Below are 27,885 nucleotides of genomic sequence, written 5' to 3' on the forward strand. Positions count from 1 at the left end.
ATATTTAGCTGTTACACTGAGAATGGCCCTCAAGGAAGTGAGGGTTTTATGATGGCCTTGCTTGAATAAACACTTCAATCTTTAGGTGCCCTGCCAACACTTGTAAGATCAAAGAATGTCACTTTATGCCCTGACAAGTCACAATCCTTAGGAATAGACCTGACCATCTGTGCTGCAGTGTATGTCTGGCTGTGTGAGAATAGGCATATGAAAGAAAAAGCCTAAAGAATTAAGGATCTATTTAGGATACCATAATCAACCCCTATTCCTCAATAGATGGGAACAGGAATAAGACATTTAGGATTTTCCGTGTGTTTTTATTGAAGAGCAGTATTTACATCCCAAAAGCTTGTACCAGCCCAGAGACAGATAAATTCTCACACCACTCCAATCAAGTTAGGAAGTTCCAGCAATGGAGTTAATACTGAAATCCTCCCAAGCAGCAATAGTGAATCCTCAACAAGGAGTAAGTGAGTAATTTGAATTAAAACCCAAAGCCAGTGTTGTTACTATTTCCACTGCCAAACTCTTGACTTTCAGACTTTCCGATTTTCCAAGCCAAAAATTGTGTGTTATTTACATGAAAGCTCTGACATATGGTTTAAAAAGAGGAAAAAAAAAGGTGGCAAGATTTTCATTAGTGTAGTACACAGTTCAACTCATTTTTAGACATTTTAAATTTAGATCTAATTTATGACACCTCACCCTAATTTCAGATGTGACGTTATTCCCAATATGCTGCCTGTTGGACATAATTTTTATTTCCCCAGAGCCTGTCACCTCAGAGATGATCTAATCCTCCTGAAATCAGTGAAAATGAGTCCACTTGAAAGAAACATCCATGGTTTTCAAGCAGAGCTGGGTGGACCTCACCCTCTGTCACATTCAGACACATGGATTTAGGGCAGGCATGTGGAACACGGGTGTTCAGCCAAGCTGGGAACTCAGCTGTGAAGGAAAAACACTGCTCAATATTTGGATCCTCTCACTGAGTGACCAGATCTAATGGGAAATAAATCATAAGTGCTTTTGCACCAGGGGTGTGTAAGGACTGAGCAATGGGGACGGGGTGTGTACCTGAAACACCCAAATGTCCCAAAAAACTGAGCGCTCCCCTAAGCCCTGGCTCTGCTGCCTTCATTTGCCATGTGCGTCCAACCTCAGAACATAGAGAAAAGCAAACCCAAGCACAGCCAAAGCAACTCTGAGAAGCCTGCAGGCTTTCTGTGGGAGCTGTTTCCCAACTTCCCCGCATGTTTGCAATCAGGGGCGATGGGTGGGTGTGAGACTTCACAGTGTTGGACTCAGTGAGCTGCAGTTTAGACTGACAAGAAACAACATGTCTTTACTATTAATACTCAGAGCCCCACTGGAGAATTCAGTGTGACTCGGGCTTTTAGGCTGTTTTTGAAACATGCTCAACATCCTCTAATCTTTTTATACCACGTGTATCAAATACAGTTATTAATTGAAGGACAGTTCAGTGTATTTTCCAGGTGATGCTCAAGCTCCATTTACCTTCAGCTACAATTCAACAGCAACTTTAATCTGCAATGTAAGGCCCTGTAACTCATCCCCTGCTCAGCTCAGAGCCAGACCTTTCTCCTGCTGTCATTCTTGTACTTTGGAGCAGAACAGGACAGCTTACAGCTTTCTCAGCTGTTAGAATGATTCTGCAAATATGCTTTTCTTACAGGCTGAAGCAAATCTGACACTGGTCTCCTTCAAGGAATAATGAGCTGTGCATATCTAACACTGTTCTCAGAGAATGGCTGCCCTGGGAATTATCTATAGGGTTTTTTCCTCCTGCCCTCAATAACAGTGCAGTGTGCATGCTGAGTCATGCAGCAAGGTTATACTCAATAATTAATATATAATCTACTTGCACAGAGATTGGCTATTCCGCTTTACTTGGGGTTTATTGGATTTTGATTAAACTGGTTTTAAATTTTATACATGTCCTAATGAAAAGTTACAAGTGTCATCACTCCTAACACCCCGTAAGATTCAGATAGTGACAAGTCAATGCAGTATCTTCCTCATCTGTGTTACCTTTAACAATCTGTTTCCAACCTCTTGCTTGAATTCTTTATTACTCTTCCAAAATATGTCATTTTTCTGCAAGCATTTTCTGCGGATTGCTTCAAGACTGTATTTTTGCCTGATTATTTTCTGTTACCAGACCAAAAATGTTTATTCATTTTTATGTAATGTATCACATAAGTTTCCTCCCCAGATCAAAGTTCAGAACAACCACATTAATCCAATTTTCTTTACAGACTCCAATGCCTTACAGCCAGTGCCTTCCTTTAACATATGCACACAGCCTTAATAACCCAGGATATCAAGGTGTCAATTTGAAAACCTCATTGGCTGACATTAATTCTAAAAAGCAAATTCATTTCTGGTTTTCCATCTTGTCTCATCCTTCATTTTCTTTTATCCATTTTATCTTTCCTATTTGCCACATTCCAGGCAGACTTTGCATTCATGGTATCAAGCCTGTGAGCATTTTGGAGTGTTTTCTTTTCCATATGCCCATATTACCTTCTGCTTTGCATAGCACTTGTTATGCATGCATGATCACAGACTATTTCTAGCATTAATTAAGACATGAAATTAAAGTGGGAAGTATGCTATTGGTCACATAATACAAACAACACAAATTTGCTTTAAAAATGAAATTACTAAAGTGTTAGCAAACCTCTTCATACTGTCAGAAATAATAATGTTTACAATCTACATGCCACAGAACAGCCAGAATTCATAAGTGGATTTGGAATATTATTTCCACTTCAGAAAGATACACATGAAACCCCTGAGCAGTTCATTTAGTTTAGATTCTTGTCTGGAAGAAGACAGAGGTTTGTGTCTGCTGCTGCCTGTCCAGCCATGCAGCTGCTGCCCACAGTGACCCCAGTCCATGACCAGGGCTCCCCATGTTTGTCCAAGAACTGCTTTCCTTGAAACCCAATTAGGAATTTTAGCAGAAAAATGACATTTTCTAAGAAATGGAATGTTTCATAGGACCATGTTTCAGATGAACTTCTGACAGCACTGTTCCAAAAGCAGTTTCCCAGATTTCCTGTCCAGAAACCCGGACTCCAAAATCTTGCTATTGCAAGGAAATGAGCCAACAAGGATTGTCCAGAATCTCATGGCACCCAAGACCAGGAGATGTGGGGCACCTTATCATTTCATTGATTTAGACCTGAGTCCTGCATCTTCTAGAAGCACAAATTATAAGGGCTACTACTGGCATCAGTGATTTACTCCATCACCTCTTCCCTGTCTCTACAAGCAAAACGAGGAACCTCCCCATTCCCACAGCACTAACACTCTCTTCTCACTGCTACATAAATAATGCCTTTATCAAGTGCCTCATACAAGGATTCGATCCATTTCACATGTTTAGAATATTAATTTTTCATGCAAACAGGTTTACTGGATGTTTTACAAGAGTTTGCATGTGCACATTTCTGCTGAATGTGCACCTTGGCAGACTCAGTGTGCAGCCATCTCCCTGACCCCAGTGCTCTGCTGCTTTTCCCTCTGCTCTGCTGCAAAGCCCTGTCTCTACTAGCAAAACGAGGAACCTCCCCATTCCCACAGCACTAACACTCTCTTCTCACTGCTACATAAATAATGCCTTTATCAAGTGCCTCATACAAGGATTCAATCCATTTCACATGTTTAGAATATCAATTTTTCATGCAAACAGGTTTACTGGATGTTTTACAAGAGTTTGCATGTGCACATTTCTGCTGAATGTGCACCTTGGCAGACTCAGTGTGCAGCCATCTCCCTGACCCCAGTGCTCTGCTGCAAAACCAAATCATGGAATATCTCTGGAGTGGTGGTGTTAATACAACCCATGTAATGTAAAATAATAAGTAATAACAATGAAATGCATGTTCCCTGGGACTCTGTGATAACTCCAGGTAAAAATAATGCCATAAACTGGGAATAGATTCATAAATAAATTTGCACTCAGAAGGATGACTTGTTTACTTAGGCACAATGGAAAACAACACATTATAAACACCTGCATTAAAAAGAAATTATAACCACAACTTCACAATAAACAGTGAGGGATCATCATGTACCTGCCTTACACAAAGCAAACCACCAGACAAAGGGCTCTGAGGGTGATTTGTGGAGGGCATCTCCTCTCTTAGGTCCCTCTTTTGCACAAGGAGTTCAGTGTGCTCCAAACCAAGCAGGAAACATTGACCTCCTTTAAAGGCCCAATCCTTTATTAGCAAGGCTCTTTTTATTCCTCAGCCTTTGTGAGTCCTGCCTGCAGCCCCAGTGTGCCAGCACGTGCCCCGCAATTTGGGTACTCACGTGTTACACTGAGATGAATGAAGGGACTGGTCTTGTTCTCCCCGTTCTTTTCGTTGACTGCCTGGACATAATAACCTCCTGCATCCATCAGTGACACCCCCAGGATCACCAGCTGGTTCTCCAGAGTGATGGCTCTGTTTAGGGAAGAGAAAGATCACACTGAAACAAGAGGAATGTTATCCATACAACACTTCAGACCTGACAGCCTAATATGATATTCACTGGTCATATAAATCAAAATGCTGTGGAATCAAAACCAGCCCCACTTCAAACACACTTACAGGAAATAAAGAGCTCAGATGCCTCTAGGCCTTTTCTCTATTTAGATCATATAAGATGCTTATGGTGACACACAGAAAAAGCTTCAACATGTGATACAGGGGCAGTTTAAATGGCAATAAGAAGTTATGCAAGAATCAGCAAATGACACTGGTGACTGCCAGGCTGCAAACTGCATCTTTGTGGGATGACAACAATCCTGGCAAACATCAGGATGCTGCAAAGCCAGATTTATTGAAAACCTTCTCAACAAGTGAAAGGCAGCCTATTAAAGAGTGACACTCAAGCAATAACACACAGCTCACTGAAATAAGTAAGTAAAAATCAAAGACAGCAGAATGTCCAAAGGTAAACTTTCTGCATTTATGGCATCACTGGTTATCACCTCATCACAGACAAAGCCACGGGCTGTCACAGAGATGATCTGTGTGGATAGGGAGGGCTTTCCTTTCATGCACAGCAGGTAGGACAGCACAACCCTGTAGTTAACTGGTGAGGGCCTGAAGGAGTCAATAAATGTCATTGTCTAACACAAGTTTGTTTTCAGAGCTGCTGCATAACAAAGGTTTCTGTGGACTCCCTCACAGGCAGCTTTACACACTTGGCTACTTTACTTTTCACATGGGTTAGACGGTCTTTTCTTGACTATAAAGGATTAACCTAGAGGAAACATGTAAATATTCAAGGGCTTGAGGAACAGGACACAGGAAGTTCAAAAACCAGAAAGATAAAAGAAAATGTAAAGGTCCAGGAAACGCCTGTGGAGCCAAGAGCTCATCTACTGCAGCATGGGACAGGCACAGACTTGGAAATCAGCCTGTAAGGCTGGGAGGAAGAAACTCCCTTCACCTCTAATACTTGATGAGAAGCCATGCTGAGTTCAGCTGTGCTATTAGATGTACCACTGAGCATGAGGGTGAAACAACTTATAAAATTATTATACTGGAAGAAACAAATTCACACATCAATAGGCTCAAAAAGAATGAGCACTGAGTCAAAGCATTTGTGCACTAATCAGTCAATAATAAACACCCCTGCATTCCATCCTCCTGTTTTGCCATGGGGTGGTTACCCTTAGTAATAAACAGCTATTTTGCTCTGAAAAAAAACCCAAACAAGTAACAGTGGAAATCACACATTCCTAGTGAAGCAAACTGGGTTTTATACATAGGTAGAGCATTAGAAATTACAGAAAGAACATGGCCATGTTCAAAGCCAGGCACTTAATTCATAACACTTCAATTTCCTGATGTGGATACAAAGAAACCTGAACTTCTGTAAAGCTATCATGGAATCAGAGAACCATTTAGGCTGGAAAAGATCTTTAAGATCACAGAGTCCAGCCCTGCCAAGGCCACCTGAACCACGTCCCCAAGTGCCACAGCCTCATGGCTTTTAAATCCCACCAGGGATGGGGACTCCACCACAGTCCTGGGCAGTTGTGCCAGTGCTTGAGAATCCTTTTGGTGAAGAAATTTTCCCATATTTCCAACCTAAATCTTCCCTGGTGCAAATTTAGGCTGTTTAGGCTGTTCCTTCTTGTCCTGTCAGGGAATTGCAGAGCAAGAAGGTCCCCCCTGAGCCTCCTTTTCTCCAGGCTGAGCCCTCCCAGCTCCCTCAGTTGCTCCTCAGACAATAATTACAAAAAAACTGCTGAAAAATGAAGCTAAATGTTCAGGTCTGAAATCAGTCATCACACATCACCTAAAGATCCTGTTTGCAACATCTTCCTTGGCAACTTTTACTGTAAAAACTACTAAAAAATAATCACAGTACTTTTTTAAAATTCAATCACACTGCACTAGTTTAATTGATTTAGAAAATTAATCAAAGAAACTGTGATAGATTTACAGTGTGAGGATATAAAATACTATTAATAGGACATTTGATAGAGCAAATAAAGATAAAATTCCAGTGCAGTGGTAATAATTGAATATTACAAGACAATTACATTCACACTCATTTCTACTTTAATTCTAAAGAAATCAGCATTAGAAAGATTCTTTGGAAATACTGGAATATATTTCAGGCTGCTTTGATTCCAGGTAAAACTGCACCCAAAGTTTTAAAGGTGATCCTTGAGTACTGCTGAGATGGACACAGTTACTATCTGCATTAAATTGGCTGAAAATTTTGACACTTAACCCATTGAGCTGATTATATAATAATCAAGAGAAAAGGAAATGAAAATGTATTTATGAAGGAAATAGTTGAAAATTAAGTGGGCCTTTTTCATTTTGATACACAAATTTTTACTCGAGTGTGAGCAAAATGTAACATTTGTGAGTGAAAAGTAAGTAAATTTTAGAAAGTAATCTACATAAGCATAGAAGTTTGATATTAATTTGTATAGGAAAAGAAAGTCAGAAGATAATGCAACTCCTGAAGGCAGCTCTTAGGGGTCATCAATTACATGGTCAAAGTTAAATTAAAACTCCCCAAATGAGTTATTGATATCTTAATAGTTCTGTGAAAAATGGAATGTCCTGAGTTCATTAAGCGAAGGCAGGTACAGAGCCAGGAGCCTCCCAGGCTGCAGTCTGGGAGTTTTATTTACATCATGCATGAGCCCCGTGCATCAGGAAAATCAATTAGTCACATTTTAAGGACTCATTAATTCCAATGTTTCTAAACCATCCAAAGCTCCAGGCCCCAGCCCTTACCAGGGCTGCAGCCACTTTCTGCACAACAGCTGTACAGAGCATCCCAAAATTGGCGTAACATTTTTTCTTGGGTTTATTGTTTGTTTTCATTGTCTGATATAACTTTTAAATTCTGACAGCACCTCTCTGATGTTCCAAGGAAAATCTGATTCCTGGGTGCTCAGTTTAGCAGCACATTTGATGAAGATGACTGCAGCAGATGGAGTGGACCTGTCAGTAATTCATACCCAGTGCAGAACTCATGAAAAATATAAATATTGCTTTTTTAAAGCAGTATCAAACTTAACTCTATCTAACATTTTCAAGACAGGAGCAACCAGCAAGCAAACTAAGCAGACTGATCCTCTGGGATTTCTTAAGCTAGGAAAGCAGCATTTTTAAAGCACACTTTTTAATAGAAGAATTTCTCTGGAGCCCAGCAGAAGCCTGCAGGGAATACAGCAGGCAGGGCTGGCAGTGGGAGGTGGTTGGAATGGTGGATCCAAGGTTGTCATGTCCAAAAACATCTCAGTGGCACCTTCATCACAGAAGGAGCTGGAGGCTGAACCAGGCTGATCTCAAAGCAAAGGCAAGGGGGACCTTGAGATGACAAACTGTGTTTAGGGAATGCTGTTTAATCAAAAGTTATGGATGGAGGGGATGGGAAAAGGCAGCAGTGATGGACACAAATCATTACACAGCCCATTATTCTAAACACCAGAATATAGAACAGCACCTTCTGAGGTTTCCTCACTCCCACTCACTGCAGTCAGAACTGAGCATGTGGACACCTGGTCTAAAGTAAAGCACCCTGCCCATGGCACAGGGAATAGATCACTTTTATGGTCCCTTCCAACCCAAACCATTCCATGACTCTGTGCACTCTGGAATTTTTAACTGCACCTTTTCACGTTGTCCAAATGCTATAAACTCTGCTGCAAATAATCTCTAAGCTTGATCTGAAGCTTATGGGAATTCTTTTGTTAAGATCAATGGGCATGAATGAGACTTTTAGAAGTAAAGATAATTTTTCAAAGGGGATGCAATTCCTATGGCCTTTAAAAGAAAGGTTTTGGAGTTAATGCTGCAAAGGAACCCTTCAGTATCTCAAATAGGTGGATTTAGATAAATAATGGTTTTTTATGGGAAAATACCAAAATCTACTCTACAAGTGGATAATTCCCCAAAGTTAGAGATTTGTTATGTTATTAGTCTACCAGATTACACAAAAAGTAGATAATACTGGGTTATAAAAATACAAAATGAAAATCAGAGTAACCTGATTAGGCTCTCTCTCAGAAGGCACCATCTGCTCCTGAGCCAGTGTGCAATATTTTAGTACAAAGGCCTTCATAAAGCCTCTTTTCCAATATTACCTCCAGCTAACACGATTATTAATCCCTCTATACCAGATATTTTTTTACTGGAGAGCTTCTGTTCCCCTTTCAAAAACTTCTGTCCACACTACACAGCAAGGCCCAATCTCCCCATGCCCCAGACACCAAGGAATACCAGTGATGATGCCAGAAAAGGGAGAGATTATGGAGTAATAACAAAATAATTACTGCAACACTTCCCCCGTGGGTTTCCCCTCTTGGAAGGGCAGGGATGTGCTGCAGTTGCACACACAGCTGTTCCAGGGGATCTCTGTGCATGCACAGCTTAACCCAGGCAGCACTTCACCACCCTCATGGCTCCCGGTGCTGAGAGGGAATTATTAATCAAAATTATTTAAATACACATCTCTCACAAACAGCTTGTGTTTCTCAGGACTCAATTACAGAGAAAAATATTTGTGTTTGTGCTACAGAGCAGCATCTCCACAGGGACAGAGCACCAAGAGCTGTGACTGCATGGCAGTTTCATGGGATATTATTCAGGTTCCATGTACATTGCAAATCAGCCATCTATTAATAAAAGTTTTATACTTACACAGACACTGGATATTAAGTAAAAAATACACTGAATTTAGAACCAGGGCAGTTCATATATTGCTTCTCTAGCTATGTCAGGGCATAACACGCGTTTTAGGGAAGTGACTGGGATTTCTAGTCATGGAAACATCCCAAGTTTACACAAGAATAACCAAAACAGTCCTAATGACCAGGTAGAGGCCAAACACTACCACAAAATAAAGGACAACCAGCTATTGATGGCTTTAGCTGATGAATTTCCTGCAGGAATGGAGATAAACAGCAGAGTTTCCACATTTTAGAACTGATTTCCCTGTTCTCCGGTTTCAGGGCTTGCAGGGTCTTGGTTTAACAAGGCTGTAGACAACACTCCCTGTGCTTCTTCATGAGCAGCTTACACTAAATCTGGTCTGTGCAAAGCAGGTGGAAGGCTGGAAAGGAAGTGGATGGAAAACTGCACTTGAGAAATCATCACTGATCCACGACCTGACTGGAAAGTGAGAGAAGGTACAAACCCACAGGGTCTGTCTTTGGCCTGGCTTAATATTTTCATTGGCGTTTGTTGACTGAATATAGATTTCACATACTAAATCTGCTGATAAAGTCCCAAAGACTCTGAAAGACAGAATCAGAATTACAAATGCAGGAGATCTGCTCAAGCCTCTCCACTGACTGAGAGGTTTGCAGTTCAGTGAACAAGCTCAAAACCTTGTATTTGAGAAAGAATAAGTGACTGAGCAACAGGCAAACCTCACAAGGGGGTGTGCAAATAGCAGTTTCACTGGGAAATCTAAGAAATAACCCCGTTTCTCACCCAGCACAGCCTCCTCTCAGCCCTGGCTGTTAGATGTAAATGTGTGGGTAAGTCAGGAAGAATTTAAACAGCACCAAAACACTATCACAACAATCCACTCCCCTCCTCTCCCATCCATCTGACCCAAAGAATCATCCAGAGAATGTGACATGCAGGAGAACATTCAAACAAAAAACCCCTCAATTCATCACAATCATCTTCATATATGTGCAGGACTGGTACAAAAAGCGTGTCAGATTTAAGCAGAATCACCAAATATTGAGCTTTTTTATAAAAATCTTAGCAGCTCACCCTCAGAAAGCTTGTTTTTGGTCGTTGGAGACAGAAGCTCCCAGAAAAGATGCTCAGAGGAATTACCCCAAATGTATATTTTTAAATCATGCCCATATCAAGCAATTACTTGCCTAGAGATTAAAAACCACACAAAACCAAACCCAAGATGATCACTATATAATTGATCACTAGAGAGATGTTTACAGGGAGAGACAATGCTGCCAAGGCAGAGGCAAGGAATTACAGCAAACTCAGGAAACATTCCTAAGTGCACTATTTACGTTTAGACAGGTTTTTTTCTTCTCCCCAGGTTTTCAGCAGCTTCAATTCTTACTTAATGCAGCTTAATTATTATCACACAAGTTTTGCTACTTTTTTTTTCCCTTGCTTTTTTCTTTTAATTATTATTACATTTTAAGCAGCAAGAGTTAGTGCAGCTGATATAAGGACTTGAATGTGCTTAAATCCCAACTCCTGGGTGTTATCTTGCTGAACCACACCGAAGTGTGGCTGGATGTGCTATGCCAGCAGCAGCACTTCTCAGGCTAATAGAAAAAACAGACTTTCAAGACAAAATACACATCTCGGTCAATAACAGAAAGCAAAGACCCAGAATAAAATAAGACAATTTTCTCCAGCCTCCTCTTCTTATAAAACTCTTACAGCATTCAAGATATTTGTAAGCAGGGTGTCTATTTTTCTTCCCTCTCCATTTTATGGTATAATCAACACTCTGAACTCCACTTGTGCCATCACCAGCTGTTGCCATGGACATTGCTGGCAACCACAGGCAGGAAGAATAGTGGAAATTTTATTTTTTTTTAATACAAATGGGTTATTTAAACAAAACACTGCAGTTAAAAAGTACCATAGGTTGTTGATTTACACAGCTGGCTGACTTCGTTGACAGCAAGCACAAAGACTATTTGTAATAATTTGGGATTTTATAGTTCAATTTTCAGGGACAGACATGAATATTGCTTCACTTTATGATAGTTCTCCTGAATTGATTATTTAAGGTGCTGTGGGGTTTTTTTTAAAACACTGATTTGTTCCCCTTTCCTTCACTGTGGAAGGAAAACTTGTGTTATTAAATTATATCTTCATTTCTGATAAAACATGTCAGCATAATGGTATGTGCTCTAGTGCTTTGTGGGGAAGAGTGGAAGGGTTTCCTGTTGAATATTGTATATTCATACCATTACTTCACTGAGACACATTTGTTTTTATTCTGAGTACATAAGCCATGGCTGTGAACTGCACTAACTATAAAACAAATTAGCAGCAGCACGGCCCTGTCACAGGGCAATGCCCTGAAGGGATAATTGATCATGCAACAATGACAAAGGAAACTTCAACCTCTTAACAGCATATTTAACACATGTATTTAGATGTGCCACAACTGTGCCTGCTTAAATGCTCCCAACTTTCCTTTATTAATGTTCCTGACTCTGCCCCAGCATCATTTCTGCCTTTTTAATTCCTGATTTCACACATATCTCGTTCAGAACCATTTCCATTTTCACACAGGTGTAGCTGAGAATAAGATTTGGCACAGTTGGGTTTGAGAACACCTAGCCTTGTGGACTCAGAAATCTGTATCACAGCAACTGAAATACCCACACTATTTGGAAATAAAATATCAAGTCTTGGGCTGGTCAATGCATTTGTTCAGTTTTCTCAGGTGAAAAACTCCTTCAGCAGCAAAATACATGCACAAGAGTATATTTAAAACTGATTTCCAGGGTACACAGAGCAGGGACAGCAATCTTCTCTCTGGAATCAGCAAACCTCATGGCAGCTGATTTTTATCACTGAAGATGAAACCCACAGGTGGAAGACCTCAAGGGGCCAGTACCTGATGTGGCTACTTCATATTGTATGAACCAAAGGCTTTGGTTTCCTTTTAATGCCAGAAAAATATAACTCCAGCTTAAACTCAGCAAAATAAATATCCAGGTGTACCACACTTGCTCTACAAGAAAGAGGAACAGCACCAACCTGGCTACTCAGTGCCTTCAGGTGATAATAAACACTGCAAGGGATAGGAAAAGCTGTACAAGACATAACTTGTAGGAAGCAATCTTGTACCTCAGGACTAACAGCCTGGTAGCCCCTTAGTTTTTAGATCTATTACCCTTCCTTTTAATGGCACCAAATCTTTAAACAAAGAGAAAGGATATGGTAAAAAGTGGCCACTGACCCAAGCATCAACCTCTGCTGCTGCCAGAGAGCAGCAGCACTACAGCAATTTATTTAGACAAGTTTTACTATGAAAGATAATTAAAGATTTAGAGGCACGGATCGATACAACAGCAAACACTATCTATGTACAGCACTGCAGTTTGCCAAGACCAGCATTTGTGTTACTGCTGCAGATCCATCATACAGGGCTATTACAGTGTCTCGGGTTTGCTGTCTACATCAAAACAGGGATTTTGTGGGGTCATTTCTACTCACAAACCATTAGGACACACACTACTGCTGTGCAGCAGAAATTGAGCACAGGCCCTGGAGCCAGGTAAATCTAGGTTGGGTTATGAAGCCTTGGGTGAGTTATTCAGCCTTTCAGTCTCTATGTTTTGCCAAGAGAGAAAAAGGATAGCATGTGTATATGTTTCTTTTTACACAGAAAAAAATATATCTAGCGGCTTAAATAGTTAATACCCGTGGCACTCAAAAGATGTAGAAGATTATGCATGTGCTAAGTCTTAATACTCTTAACTTCCCCTTGCATTTCAGTTTGACTGTCAGGTATTTGATTATAACTTCAGGCAAAGCACTGATGTTCAACTCCTTTAAATCTCCTCAGCCCAACACACCAGGCAGGTGAGCACTGCTTTCCAAACACCAGAATTCCACAGAATTGCACAACTTCCTTCAGCAGAGCCCCCTCATCCTGGGTACAGATGTAATCAGTAACAAACACACAGACTCCACCTAATCCTGGTTACTACTGACAGTGATTCAGAAGTAGAAACTTCAAGCCAGTCAATCACAGGCTTATTTTTTTTAATGTCCATACTGCTAACATTTCCAAGCACTTCAAATGAGCAACAACAAAACATAAAAATCACTGGTTAAAGAGAAGAAATAAGCAGAAATTGAAAAGGAAGCAAAACCCCCTTATTTCTAGCTCAAATAGGCCATGTAGTGACCCAAAGCCAGGTTGGATTCATCCAACCAAATGTTGCACAAACAGATGAGGCCAACCAATGGAAACCATGGAATGAAAAGAAAACTAACATCAGAGCAGTATTTTCTGTTGCGGTTTCTGCCCAAACATGATTTCCTTTCAATAGTGTGTGAAACAGCACAGTAAACTACTGGAAACCATTGTTTTATCAATAGCACTTTAAGTTAGGGGTACATTACTGTATGAAAGTACAAATGAATAATTTTTCAGAAATAAAAGGAAGAATACTTTCCAATTAATGAGCCAAACATACACAAAGCTGTTGTATAGCAAAGCTATGGAATTCTAAAAGGTGGAAAGCAAAGTTATGAGAAGATTTAGGTAAGAAACTGAGAACTATACCTGTACCTAAGCATTTGATGATCCCATTCCAGGCAAAGCAGCACTTCCCCCAGTAAGATCTGTGACACCTCAGTGTAAACACCAGAATATTTTAAAATAAAGTATCCCAATGTGGCAACAGCTCTCTGGCCACAGAGAGCGAGGCACAGCTTTCCCAGGCATTGTGCTGGGGAAGGTTGTGAGAAGATCAAAGAATAACAATTCTCATCTTCACTTGCTGCACCTGTTGTGAATATGTGGGATGTGTTATGGAGATTTGTTCACCAAAGGGGGTTTCTTGATTGGCCAGTGGCAATGTTTGAATTCAAGGACCAATTGGGTCCACCTGTATCGTGACTGTCTGTAAGTATAGTACAATAAAGTGATTGAGCAGCCTTCTGAGAAGCATGGAGAAAATCTAATTATTACCCTGCTGGGGGCCTGCAGCAACATCCCAGAATACAGGTTTTAGACATTCCAAAGCAAAGCTCTTTTTTGGGATCCTTTTGTATGTCCTGCTTGAAACCCTGTTGTAGCCCTTGTCTCCAACTCATCAAGAACATTTCAGTGGTGAACTCAAGTGTAAATGACACAAAATTAAAGTACCATACAGATTTTTATGCTTTCAGCATGGGTGGTGTTGCCAAATCTGGGCACACAGGTACTCTTTCAACACCACTGATTTTTAAATTACTTGAACTCAAGACACAGGTGTTTTGGTATGACTTAGTGCATATTTGACTTCTGAGTCTAATGATACAAATTTTCTTGCCCTAGAGCAATGAAATACATTCAGGACTTCTGGCTGTAAAGCTTAAGGAAGTCAGAAGGCCAAAGCTCCTGCAGTAAATCTGGCCAGTCCTCCAGTGGAATGACAGCAACTTCTACTTTAGAAATAGTCCCAGAGGTAAAATAAAAAGTGAAGAACTTCAACTCCCTCCCAGTACTGAAGCTTTAAGCACCACACTTTCCCTGTAATGAAGGACAACCCTGCCTTGTTTGCATCTGCTGCATGATCCATAAACATTGTGCCCATTGAGCAGGCCAGGGAAACCCTGAAGTGTCAGGAGACACAGCATGGTTTCTTTGATTTTATGGCTACGAGCGGCTTTGCAGAGCATTTTTATTCTCGGTGCTGAAGAAACACTCTGCTGAGTTCCGTGGCAGAACAACTCACAAATCCTGGGGAAGAGGCATGTGTGATGCCAGCCCAGCTCGTATTCCAGGGCTGGGAACACAGTGCTCCACACCCTGCTGGTGCAAGTAATTCCACTTAAGAGCTGGACCAGAACAGAAAACCTCTGATGCCCCCAAAGTCTCTGCTGCAATCTGTCTCTCTGTATTTATCTCTGTACTTGCAGACATTCCTGCTGCAGAGGTTTTAGGGATTTGCTCCTGCAACGCAGCAAAATGCTGCTCCCTGCGATTCCCCTCATCTGGAGGAGAGCTTCTATTACCCAGTTAATGGCCAGTAGACACAACAGTTCCATCACCTTCAGTTACTGACTCTTTTTATCCACTTTGCCCTGTAATGAGGATCTCTGCTTGCTCACATTTACGCAGCGGCAGCATCAGCTCTCCCCTAATCCTGCCACACATAAAAATGGAAAGATAGATGCAGGAAAACATTAAAATGCCCTTATCACTTGGCTGCAGGGGTATAAACTTAAAATAGGAGATTGTTTTTTTCTGTTGGAAACAAACAAATAAATACATTTACTTAATTTTCTTCTTAAATAATCCTTATGAGCATTGCAAGGAGCCTTTGATTATTACTGTATAGATAAACACTGGAACATTCCATTCTATCCTACCCAGGTTAGATAGAAACAAATCCAATTCCTTCCTGTACATGTTTTTCCCAGGTGCATTAACACGCTCTTTACATTCAAGAACCAACTTTTATTACAAGCTGAGTGTGTAGGGAACAGGGAGATAGGGAAAGAAAACAGAATGAACAGAATGCTAATGAGAAAGAAAAATACAGCCTCAACAGCCAATTCCTTTAATTAGACAGACGTCTATGTTTTTAACTTCCAAGTTTTTAATCCTGTTGTTACTGAACTTGAAAGATGGAAAATAGAAACAATGCTCAAATAAACCCTGCAGGCTACCTTGCTAAAGGAAATGGGAAAATTAACCTCTTATCTCCTAAGATGAAAAATAAGTGTTTTATAACAGCCAGATCCATGAGGCCAATAATAACATACACAAGCCTCAAAATTAAGTGTTGAAAGCAGAGGTAACAAAGAGGGAATAAGGAACAACTCATACAGGATGGGGAGATAAAGGCCCTGTTTTCTCCCATACATTCTTCACCCAGTAATTAAGAGATTAAATACATATTTAGTTATACTGCAGCCCTTACTCAATTATGCAAAACAATCAGAAAAATAACCAAATGCAACAAGTCCTGCTAAATTAATAATAATGAAACAGAAAGCCACTTGCAGGTTTGAAGTACTTAAGTCTCATTGCTTGATAAGGATCTTCATGCAAAGGGCCCAAACAAGTTCCCAGAGTTTCGTGTTTCAAGGTAGCAAAAGCATATTGTTCAAGTGGTTAATATTCAACCCAGAAAAGAAGTCAAACAGGTACCCAGGGATTGTAACTTGAAGCTAAAATTCAGGATTACATTCCACAGACATGCAGGCTCACAGTTCCTCAATCCACACCAGCCTACACTTCAGCTCTGCAAAGTCAGAGAGACTGCAGGGAAAAAGGGAGCCATGGCAGGGCTCGTGTCTAATTGAGTGCTTGTGTATGAGAATGAGCAGGAGAGAGGGCACACATCCCACAAAACACACAGACACATCTCGGGAGAGGTGTCAGAGCTGCCTCTTGACTGATCCCTCTGTCAACTCAAGCACTGAAGTTCCTCCTTCAGCTCATTCAACAGCCGTGGTTTTTGATGTCAAGACTTTAAATTCTGTTCCCCGGTGCCACAAGTGAGCCAGGAGTGTCTACACAAGGCTGGGATTTGTTATCATGCCAGAATTGAGCTTTAAGACCTAACAATATTGCTCTACAGATAATTCTAGCCTGCTCAGTTTAGATGACTTCACCCAAAAGGTCACAAATGGAACGTGTTCCTTTTCCTCCCTCTGTCTTTACTCTTCAATGCAGAGTGGCAGCTGAAAAGGAATATTTGAGAGGAGAACACAAGTCATCTCTCAAGAGCAGAGGCAGCACCAACAACACTGCACTGTTTTCCCTCCTAAGGCAGCAGAGGGACTGTCTCACTTTAAAGCATCTCCTCACTCCAACAGCACCAGAGACAGAAAGGGAAAAACTCTTCACCAAAATCCAACACTTTTGTAAGGAAATTTTCTTCCTACGTTTCTGTTGTCATTCAGAAGCTGCATCTCTGATGCCTCAAGGATTTATCAAAATACTATTTGTTGGTAATCTCTACAGCAAGAACAACATTAACAGAAAGCATTTGCCTAGATAACACAATTCTCCTCTTCCCACAGAAAGCAGCTGGAGTTTTATTAGAGTTACTGAGCCCCCTGAAACGCTGTTCTTCCACCCATCACCCTTTCCCGCTTCCAGCCTGGGCCACAGCAGTGACTCTGGGCATGCACAGCTCGTGCTGTCCACATCCAGCCCTGGGACAAACCACCAGAGCACCCACTTCTGGGAGCCATCACCAGAATGTAAAAGATGATGTTAAATGAACCTGTGAAGATGGATGAGGAACCCTGCATTTCCAGGCTGTATTACTGTGGGTTCTCTGCTTGCTTTTTCTGCCTTTGTTGGGTCAGGATTGAAGATCCAGAACCAAAATCCATGTTTACATTACTTTTTTTGTGCCTGGCTACAAGTTCAAACTTCCGATTCCAGGGTATAAATTCTGTATGTATATATATAGCAACTCTATATATTCTATGTCTATATAAGTGATATACAGAGTATAGACAGATACTGGAATATGCTACAGATTATATTTATGGAATATATCTACAGATACTCTATATTCTACAGATATCTATAAATATTCTATCTATAATATGAAATCCGTAACATATTCCCTATCTACAGGCAAGTTGCTGTTGGAAGGCCTGTGTTGCAGAGTCTAAGCCATTGTTAATTAAAAAAGACACCACTCAAATTACATTTTACTCTAGTCCTTCATTTGTGTCTTCACACTGCCTGCATTTCATTCTTCAGTCAGTTGCTTCAAGAACTCCAGGGAGAAAAATAATGTGTTGCTGTGAGGATACGCCTGTGCTCCTCTTTAAGCTTTAAAGTTGGCTTCCAACAGTCAAAGAAATAGCAGGAAAGGGGAAGGTTAAAAACTTTGCTTTTCATCTCTGCCAAAACAGTAAAAGAAAAATGAGATTGCTGAATAGCTGACTGACTGCAGAATCAACACAGCAGTGATCTGCCTATAAGCTGCAAAGGGCAAACCCAAGGCATCTGCTTAAAAGCTTATGCCAACTGTGGGATAAAAAGTAAGGAAGCCACAATAAAACATAATTATTACAGGGGCTATAATTATGGCATTATTCTTTGGTGTATTCAATGTTGTGCACATTAAACCTTGTACACTGTGAATATTTAATGATTATATGCTTACTCAGAGCCCTTTCATGTCCTTAAAATACAGGTATTTTTCATGTATTAAGAAAAAATTACACATAATTTTTTTCCTAAGGGTCTACCGTTGAAAGAGATGGACAACATTCTGTGTCTTCTGCAAATTTAAATTTCAAAGCTTTGGAACCTGTGTGTTTACAGTCACTGCATGCCAATTTTCAGTAGTTTTTGGAACAATACTCCACCGTCTTGACCTCAAGAAAACAAAATGTAACCTGTGAGTGGTCAACTGCAGCTGCTCTGTCTTGTCATCTGTAAGAACTTCCCATCAAAAGTAGCAGCAGGTCTCTAAGGAGTCTGAAAAACTTTGGATACATGCAAACATCCTTCATAGTAACAAGCCAAAGATGTATTTCTGCACTCAGGAGCAGCAGGAAGGAAGATTCACCAAGTGCCAACAGAGCAGAAAGCTCAGGAGCTTCCACTGAGCTGCCTCTCTATAAACCATGCACCCAGGAACCATGAAAAGAATTCAGGTTTTAGTATGTAATACAGTATAACGGGGCCAGAAATACAATTTCCAGTATTTTATAATGATATAAGTGAAAAATTACCAGATTTTTCTGGCATGCATTGAGGCTTTAGTACAGTAAATATTGGCAATGGATTTATGGCATTTTGCACGTTCCACCCTTACCTGAATGGAAAGCACAACTTGATGTGTCTGGGTTATTATACTGGAAAAGACTGACTTTTAAAACAGCTTATTGATTTTTTTGGGGGGTCAGCATTCTGGGCTGTTGTAAGATTGCCAATAGCTTTACTTAAAATGTGACTTTTTCCAAACAACCACCTTTTAATCACTGCAAATGAAAGCAGAAGAAACAGCTTCCAGAAGTGCTGGTTGACTCATCTTATCAGGATTGGAAACTTGCAAATCACCCAGCACAGAACTGCTGCTAAATCTTCTCAAAGTACAATTTCCCCATTTTCCATCCCCTTGCTGGTAACTTCTGTCAGACCAGACCTTCTTACAACTCAAAAAGCAGTACTGAAAGCCCTGCTGAAATTAAGATGTGTGACATCTGCTGCTCCACTTGTATCTACCAACCACAGGAGGGTCCAGCACAACCCATTTCTGACACATATAAATATATATTTGTTGTTTAATGACCTTTTTTTTTGTTTGTTTTGTTTTGTTTAGGAGATTACGATTAGTTCTTTTGGTTGTTTATTACAGCATTTTTTCCAGGAATGAGAGGTGAGCAGACTGACATTTAATTTCCATATTTCTTTTTTTCCACTTCCTAAAAACAGACATGACATTTCTTGGTGTTTTGCATCCCAGGCTCACATCCTGCATTCATTCCCCAGGATAACTGCCAACCATTCCAAAATAATTCCGTAGCTTCTTCAGGTAACCTAGATAAAGATCACCTGTCCAATTGATTAAGAAATATTTAAGCTATGACATCAAGTACGAGGGATGGTTATATATGTAATAAAGATGAAATATTGCTTGTTTTCAAAAGCACCGTGATGTTCTCATGTTTTTTATTATTACTTATTTCCAATTTATTACCTCAGCAACGCCGCCTGCTCTATCATTCCAGCTAGCCAGGGAGCACTTCTGATCCCCAGGATATGGTTTGTGGCCTTGAAAGGATATTGAGTTAAAAAGAAAATTAATGTGAACTAAATTAAGCCCCTCAATGCATGCCTCACTTTTTAAAACTGAAGCTAAATCACAGAACCACAGGCTCCCAGGTTGGAAGGGGACCTCAAGGGCGATGATGTTGGATAATGCTTCCCAAGCCTCCATGGCAATCCAGCCCTGAGCATTTGCTGCTTGCTCTGTGCTGCAGCTGCTCCCAGTTCTCCATCTGGAGGACTCAAGCCATCCAACAGAAGTCCCAAGGTAAATCTCAGGCTCTGGGAGGAAGTAATTTAGATGCTTGCTAGAGCAGCTGATAAAATTTCCTCATCCTATGCTTTGTAAGACTCTGGATCAGGACAGCGGGAATGGAGAAGAGGAGAAAGTCGAGGAGAAGAGGAGAACAGGGAGTGTTCTGTGTATCCTGGGAGACCCAGCAGATCAGAACACACCAAGCCCCAAGTCTAGAAGCCAGACTTTATCTTTCCCTGCTCTGCTAAATGAGGAATGGAGAGACAGAGGTGAAGGTGGAGAGATAGAAATAGAACTTCTGCTTGTTTTCAGTGGTTATGGCACAACACAACAGGATCCATGTAGGAATGTTCTCCTTGGCATTGCCTGGGGTCTCCTGACCATCAATTTCTTGTTCTCTACCTACAAAAAGCCAGCTGATGTTCCCCTTTCAAGTCATGCAAACCATTAAATCATTGACAAATGTAGTTCTGGGCAGAAAAGAACAGCAGCAGAGAAGCAACACAGCCCCCCAGGACAGCTGGGTATGTCACACACTGAATATTGATGCAAATTCCACACTCAGGTACTAACTAAATGCATATAAAGAGACCATTTACACAAGCCTAGTTGTCAGTAGTATTTCTTCAAGCAAGTTCCAAGTGCTCTGGGGCCAGGAATAGGAATTCTTTTGTGTTAAGAAAAGGATGTTGAACACAATCTTATTTGCAAAGTCTCTCCATTTCCCAGCCACCTCTGGTGTCTGGGGTCACAGAAGTGGCATTTTTGTTTTGTTTTTGCAAAGCAATGAATGTTTTAACATTTTCCATCAGTAGTATTCGTAATACCCAAGGTTGGCCTGTTCCACGGCCTTCTATCACTTGATATTTAAAGGCTTGTAGATAATTGTGGAATATTTTGCATATTACTTGGTGCTGTATGTACTGTTCATAAATATGTATTACCTGGCACAGTGTGTGTACCAGTCATAAAAGTTTAATGGATTTAAGAATTACCTTAAGAAGAACAAAAATTGTACTGGATATTTGTGCATTTATGAGCACATACACTCTACCCTTGTAAGCACGTTTGCAAATGAAAAAGGAAATAGAATGGAAAAGGGATTTTTCTAATCACACCTTTGACAAAATAATGGCATCATTATCTTTCCTACATTAGGAAACTGTAGAATATTTCACTTTCAATGATTTATCTTCACTGTTTGTTTCTGTAAAATCTTTCTCATACCTGAGCAAATTGCAAAATGTAATTTCAGAACCCTAAAAAATCTGCTAATTCAAGAAGGTAGTGCTCTAAAAATATCTCTGTTATCAGGGGTTTCCAGGAAGTAGATGTAAAAAGGGAGAACTAATTCTTAGATTATGCAGTGTACCGATATGAAATCCATTTGACTAAAAATGCAGAAAAACTATTTTTTTTCCAACCAAGTCAAAAATTTGATTTGTCTCCTTCCCTCTCAATTTTTAAACTAACAGCTCCAACTTGTTGCTTCATCCCAGCCTCTTTCATGCCTCCAAGCCTAATGGAAAAGATCCGTAGTCACCTCCAATATCCCTGCAGTCACCTCAAATATCCCGATTGTCACTCTGCAGCACCAGCACCACTCAGAACTTCAAAGCATCAGGACAGACCAAATTGGGATCCTTGTTTTTCAAAAGAACTGGCTCCACGAGATAAGGAAATCTTCATTAGCTGCTGTCTTTATGGAGACGATGAATCAATTACGGAATTCCGACTCCACGGAATGAGAATGTACCCCTGAGATAACTCAGTTTAAAACGTGTAAAACTTCCAGTGCTTTAGATACTGCTGATATTGGAGCTGGGTCTGGGAGAGCTCTGGGTTTCTCCTCTCATGGCAGTTTGGTTTTATTGAGCAGCTCTGGGGCATGGCCATAGCAAGGCTGCTCGTTTTGTCCTTCTGGAGCTTTCCCAAATGAAGGATTTGCTCGAGTATTGGGCTTTTTTAATTTCAATGAAATAGTTCATAGATTAGAAAAAGTCACATTATGGATGGTAAACACTGCATTCCACAGAAAGCATCTTGTGTGATAAGACCATCCTTAGTTTTCAGAAGTGGAAGGATTCCAATTCCCTTTCTGGTGTTTGCAATTGAGCTGCTGAGAAGATACTGCTCAAAGATCCTTACCGTGGGAAATAAATTTGAATAGTTCATTTTCGGGAAGGCCTTGAATAAGTAGCTTTCTTATGCATTCATTCTTTAAAATTACTCAGTTTAATACAGTCATTGCCACTGTTTTATTGTTCTCCTTTTAAATTTATTTTTAGCACCAATATCCAAACAAAGCATTATGACTATAAACCCCCATGGGCTGGTTTGACTTGGAATTAAAAAATGCAGAGTTTGCAGGGGCAAATGGGGAGATATTTTTAAGTCACACACATAAATTAGGCAGAGGGAAAACTGGTTCCATTGGTTGCATTGGATAAATTTAAATTTAGATCTGGTACTGCAGTTCTCAGTAGTGTTTTGCAGTACATCCTGGCCTGAATAAATACAAGAGTAGGGTTATTAGAAATCTCCAGGTAAATTAACAGCTCCATCCACAGCTGATAATGTGCAATACTGCCCAAGTTATTCCACTTCATGGAAGCAAGGCCCCATCTAGACAAAATTACACTTTCACAAACTTTTTCTCAAAAAAGCCCCCTACAACTCCTAATTAAAAATACTGATTTCAGTTAAAGTCAAAGCACTCTTGCATGTCTCCTGAAACAATTCCTTCACCAATGCAGAAAGGGGCCATCATTTGTCAGTTTACATTGTCATGTAAACTGACAGCAATATGGATATGTATGCAGTCTATATATGATTGTATAAATTAATCTAATCCCTTGAAAAAAAACTGGAATATTGGAATGGAGAATTAACTAATGAGGATTTAAACAGAACTTTAAAATCAAGGAACTATAAATCAGAAATCCTGGAAGGTGGCTCACAAAGGAAAAGTCCCAGATCTGTAAGGACAGAGGCAAAGCCCACCCATAGCCACATGCAGGCACTGAGATAGAGTTATTAAAGGTGCTGAGAGGAATTCCATTTCCAGGCTGGAAGCAGAAATATCAGGCGAGAGAGGGGATTTCTGCAGACTCGAGTAACTGCTCTGGCTCACAGATATTGATCAGAGCATGCAGATGAAAGGCAAAGTCAGAGCTGGGCTTACAGACAAGCCAAAATATTATTGCTGTCACAAAATCAAGACATGTCCCTTTCCCCCTTTTTAATTAGGCACTTCAGAAAGTGTGCAGTGTACAGCTCCTCCTAATTTCACCAATAACTGTGAGTAAATTCCCTCTTCAGTTTAAATGCAGGATTAAGCTGGTTGCTGAATCAGCTCACTGTGCCTCTGGAACTGCTCAGACTGCTACAAATTTAGGAACTACTTCTTAGAGATGCAGAGTTAGTCAGAATAAATCCTGTATCACAGTTCCCTCAGTTGCTAGGTCTTTTAGCTTTTGCTTTTAAAGGGACACAAGCAATGAATTGCAATAAGTCAAGCATCCTGTGCCCTTCTAACATTTATTTTCTTTCTATTACTGTTGTTTGGAAAGCAACTGTGGCACAGCAATCTTGCCAGGAAGCCCCAAAAGCCCATCTGGATTCTGAAAAGCAGATATTGCTGCTTGACTCTGGAGTTAGCTGGTCAGACTCACCTCACCCTGGGAATACAGATAAATATACTGTAATCGTGTATTATAGTGTATATAGTATGTGATATTTTATATATATATATTTATATATAGGATTTATATGGTGTATTGACTGTAGAGGGCAGGGCTGGGAATTAGGAATAGAGGCATCATTTCCTTCCAAAAGCCCATCTGGATTCTGAAAAGCAGATATTGCTGCTTGACTCTGGAGTTAACTGGTCAGACTCACCTCACCCTGGGAATACAGATAAATATACTGTAATCGTGTATTATAGTGTATATAGTATGTGATATTTTACATATATATATATTTATATATATATAGGATTTATATGGTGTATTTATTGTAGAGGGCAGGGCTGGGAAATTAGGAATAGAGGCATCATTTCCTCCATGTCCCACCCTGTTCCATATGGAAAGAATTGAACCTGTTCTGGCTTTTCTGGCATTGATAATATAATACATATACATAATTACAGAAGTATCAGGAACTTCCTGGTTACTGCAGACAATTAATGCCGAAATACACAATGTATCTGCCACAAAGAGCCTCCCTCAGCAAATTCGGGGCCGGGGCTGTTTCATTAATCAGTGTTTGCCCGAGGCACAGCACATGAATTCCCTAAATTGCTGCCGGGGTTCCTCGATCATCCTTTGGCTTCAGAATGAGAATTCCTCCACAGGCACCACCCTGCTCAGCACAGCCATTCCCACCCTGGAGGTGTGCAGGACACACAGCCCTGGCAGCTGCTCTTAGGGGTGCAAATTGCATCTCCCAAGCTGAGGTGCAAGAAGAGGATACAGACAACAAGTGGTGAAGGAGATATGGCAAAGGAGTCCAAATCTGCTCAGAAAGTGTCATTCCTTTAAGGCAGAATTTGACAAGAACTCCGAAAATGCTGTCAGGTAATTAAAGACAGATGCTACAATTCCTGACTTTAAACGAAGTCAAGACCATTTAACACTTTACATGATCAGAATATTAAACAAACATGATCAGAGAGGATTGTATCACACATGAGAAGTAAGGGGTTATGTTCTGCATCCTTACTGCAGCTCTATTAAAATCAAAAACCTTGTCCAGCCTAGGAAGGAATATTCAAAGGTTTCAGACCTTTTGGTTTCAAAGTGTCTTCTTATCAAAGGTTCAGTTCTGTGCACTGTGAATGAACAAATCAGCTGCATAAACTTCAGATATTTCAAGCACATCTTAGACTCAGAGATGATACCCTCCTCATTTTTAATTTTCACTCAAAAACTCATTGATTTTTCTTCTTAAACACATCCCCACACTCTACAGACCCAGAATACTCAGACACAAGACTGCAGTGGCTGAAGTCTGCCAGTACTCACACCCAGACCTTGGGGAACCTCAGGTGGGGAACCTCTGATTTCTGTTAAAATCACCTCTGACAGTTCATATCATAATAGTCAATAAGTTATATAATCATTTAATCAAATTCCATTTCAGAAACTAGACCAGCTTCTCAAGATCTAAATTCTTTAAAATAAAAAAGGTGAATTTAAATAAGCAATCCAGTACAAGTGGAAGGCTGAGATGCCTTGAGGAAGAGTATCAGAAGTCCTAATGGTCACTGCACAATTTCCAATTCCAACCAGTGCAACAAATCCACAAATAATTAGGTTAAAAAAAACCAACAAAAAACCCCCAAAAAAACAAAAAAAAAAAAACCCAAAAAAACCAAACCAAAAAAACAAAAAAAAAAAAAAAAACACAAAAAAAAAAACCACCCCAAAAACAAACAAACAAAAAAACCCAAAAAAATACCCCAAAAAAACCAAACAAACCCCCAAACAACAACAAAAAAAAACCCCCCATAAACGAGGAAGAAACTTCCAGATGTTTTAAGGCAAAACAATTTTTTCTCTACATATCAGACCAATGTGAGATAACTTTTGACACAAGCTCTGTCTACTTAAAAAGCCCCTTTTGTACCTAACCTGCAAAAACAGCTCTCATTGATGAGTTATGCCACTGGAATGTGGTATTTTGATGTGAGATAAAAAGTCATCCAATTTGAGAACATGTTTGGGAAAATAGCATGAGCAGCACTGAAAAGCAGCTCACTTTGAAAGCTACTACAGTAAGGCAGCTTCACATGGAAAAAAATGTGCTTTTATTTATTTTTACACATCACCTCCCACAAGTGTTAAGACTGTTCACCTTCTGGCATATACTAAAAGCTCTTGCTGAGTTCACAGACATCAAAGACTTACGGATTCCACCACATGGCTTAGCTCTTGCACAGAATTATTTTATAATTGTGGAGGAATGCTACTAAGAAGTGACCATAGATTATAAATCTGAGAGATCTACTGAGGTGTTGTCAAATTTTCTAGTACTGTATAATATAATTCTAGAATATAAATTACAATAACACTTTCTAGAGGTTAGTCTGAATTAAAAACTTTCAATACACTGGATTGGTGTTATCAATCACTGCACATCACCTACAAAAGGAGTTGATGCCATCCCCATTTTTTGCCCCTTGGGATCATTTGTGAGCCTGGACACAACAGCACAGACAACAGATCTGGGTCCAGCACCCGCCCACACCAGGGCAGGGATTTATCACAGGTTCTTTTTACACAGCTCCAGCCTAAGATGGACAACTTGGCAACCTTAATATCTGCACTTTTTCTATCCAAAATCTATTTCACTGATGGGTGTCGAACCGCTCTGCAAGACAGATTGGATGTTTATTTCCTAAAATTGAATATACAGGGTAAGTTCAGGCAGAAGGACAGCAGAGAAAGGGAGGAGGGAAAGCACATCAATAATTTAGTGTTGTCTTTGTTAATTTAATAACTCACTGAGGTATTCTATTAAAGTGTCGTGTACTAAAAGCACCTCTTCAGAAGGGATGCCAAATTCTCTTCAGTGTCAAGGAAGTTTAAGCCTCCAAAACAAACAGATACCTTTGTCTAAGAGCATTTAGCTACTTTGTATTCCTGCCTGCTAATGTCTCATGTGAATTGTTTTTAGTGGTAAAATTTTGTCTATAATGTGCAAGCATTGCAGCACTTTGAAGTAATGAAACCCAATGGACCCTTCATCCTTATTCTGTTTATGTTATATAATTATAAACTCATTATTTTTATATAAAATGCTATTCTAATCTAGAAAAGGATGCTACAAGATACAGCAAATCAATCTGTCAGCCTTGAAAACCAAACATAAATCTGTCAACCCCACGCTGATGACAATTGTTGTTTGGAATGGAAAAGAGATATGACTTAGGATCATAAATAGCAAAACTCAAAAATTAAACTGAACATTAAGCCGAGCTGTTTTCCTTTCTAGCAATAAAGACTCTGATACCTGAGCCCTGCTAGCTTCCACCTGTGCAGCATCACTGTCTGCACTGTGCATGATCTCAGTACAACCACTGAGCCACTCCTGGTCATTCCTCACATCCCAGCCTGAGCATGGAACTCCTGTTTTAAAAGCCCTGATTACTGCCCTCCCTTACACTGGCATTAATATCTATCTTTGAAACCCCGTTACTCTGCATATACTCAAATTATTTTTTCAATAGTGAATTGTTTTCACTTGTATTTCCAATGCTCCCTATAGTCATGTCCTGTGGTGTTTTGGCTAAATCAGTCAACAAAACCCTAAGGACTGTGTTTGGTCCTTTTTTCTCTCCTCATGACAGTCACTATCAGAGGAACACCTTAACATCACTGGGGTTTCTTATCAACTCTGCCAAAAGAATGACTGAGTCACCACCACAGCCATTCCTGCGGCAGTTCAGCACCAGGAAAAGAATCTCTGTGTGCTCTAGGTTTGTACTACATTTAAAAAAAAGGGAAAGAGTAGAATAAGCCCCCATGAAAAGAATCTCTGTGTGCTCTAGGTTTGTACTACATTTAAAAAAAAGAAAAGGTAAAGAGTAGAATAAGCCCCCATGGCAGCACAACTGTCAGTGGTACAAGACCTACCAGCACAAGGAAATC

At 40.1% G+C, this 27,885-nt stretch overlaps 1 protein-coding gene across 6 annotated transcripts in view; it reads right to left on the minus strand.

The window, feature by feature from the left end:
- The window catches only part of SDK1 (sidekick cell adhesion molecule 1), a 385,608-nt gene that overhangs the window by 201,125 nt on the left and 156,598 nt on the right, over positions 1-27,885 (minus strand). For 5 of the 6 annotated variants that reach the window (XM_039732208.1, XM_039732207.1, XM_039732210.1 and 2 more), the window contains exon 6: positions 4,348-4,481. In XM_039732208.1, coding sequence (XP_039588142.1) covers positions 4,348-4,481 — 134 coding nt within the window. Of the gene's footprint in view, positions 1-4,347; positions 4,482-13,812; positions 13,988-27,885 lie in introns of those variants that run through there. The other variant, XM_039732211.1, reaches the window with a different exon arrangement.

Source organism: Passer montanus, unplaced genomic scaffold (assembly GCF_014805655.1).
Source record: "Passer montanus isolate IOZ18808 unplaced genomic scaffold, ASM1480565v1 scaffold8, whole genome shotgun sequence".
Classification (NCBI taxonomy): Eukaryota; Metazoa; Chordata; class Aves; order Passeriformes; family Passeridae; genus Passer; species Passer montanus.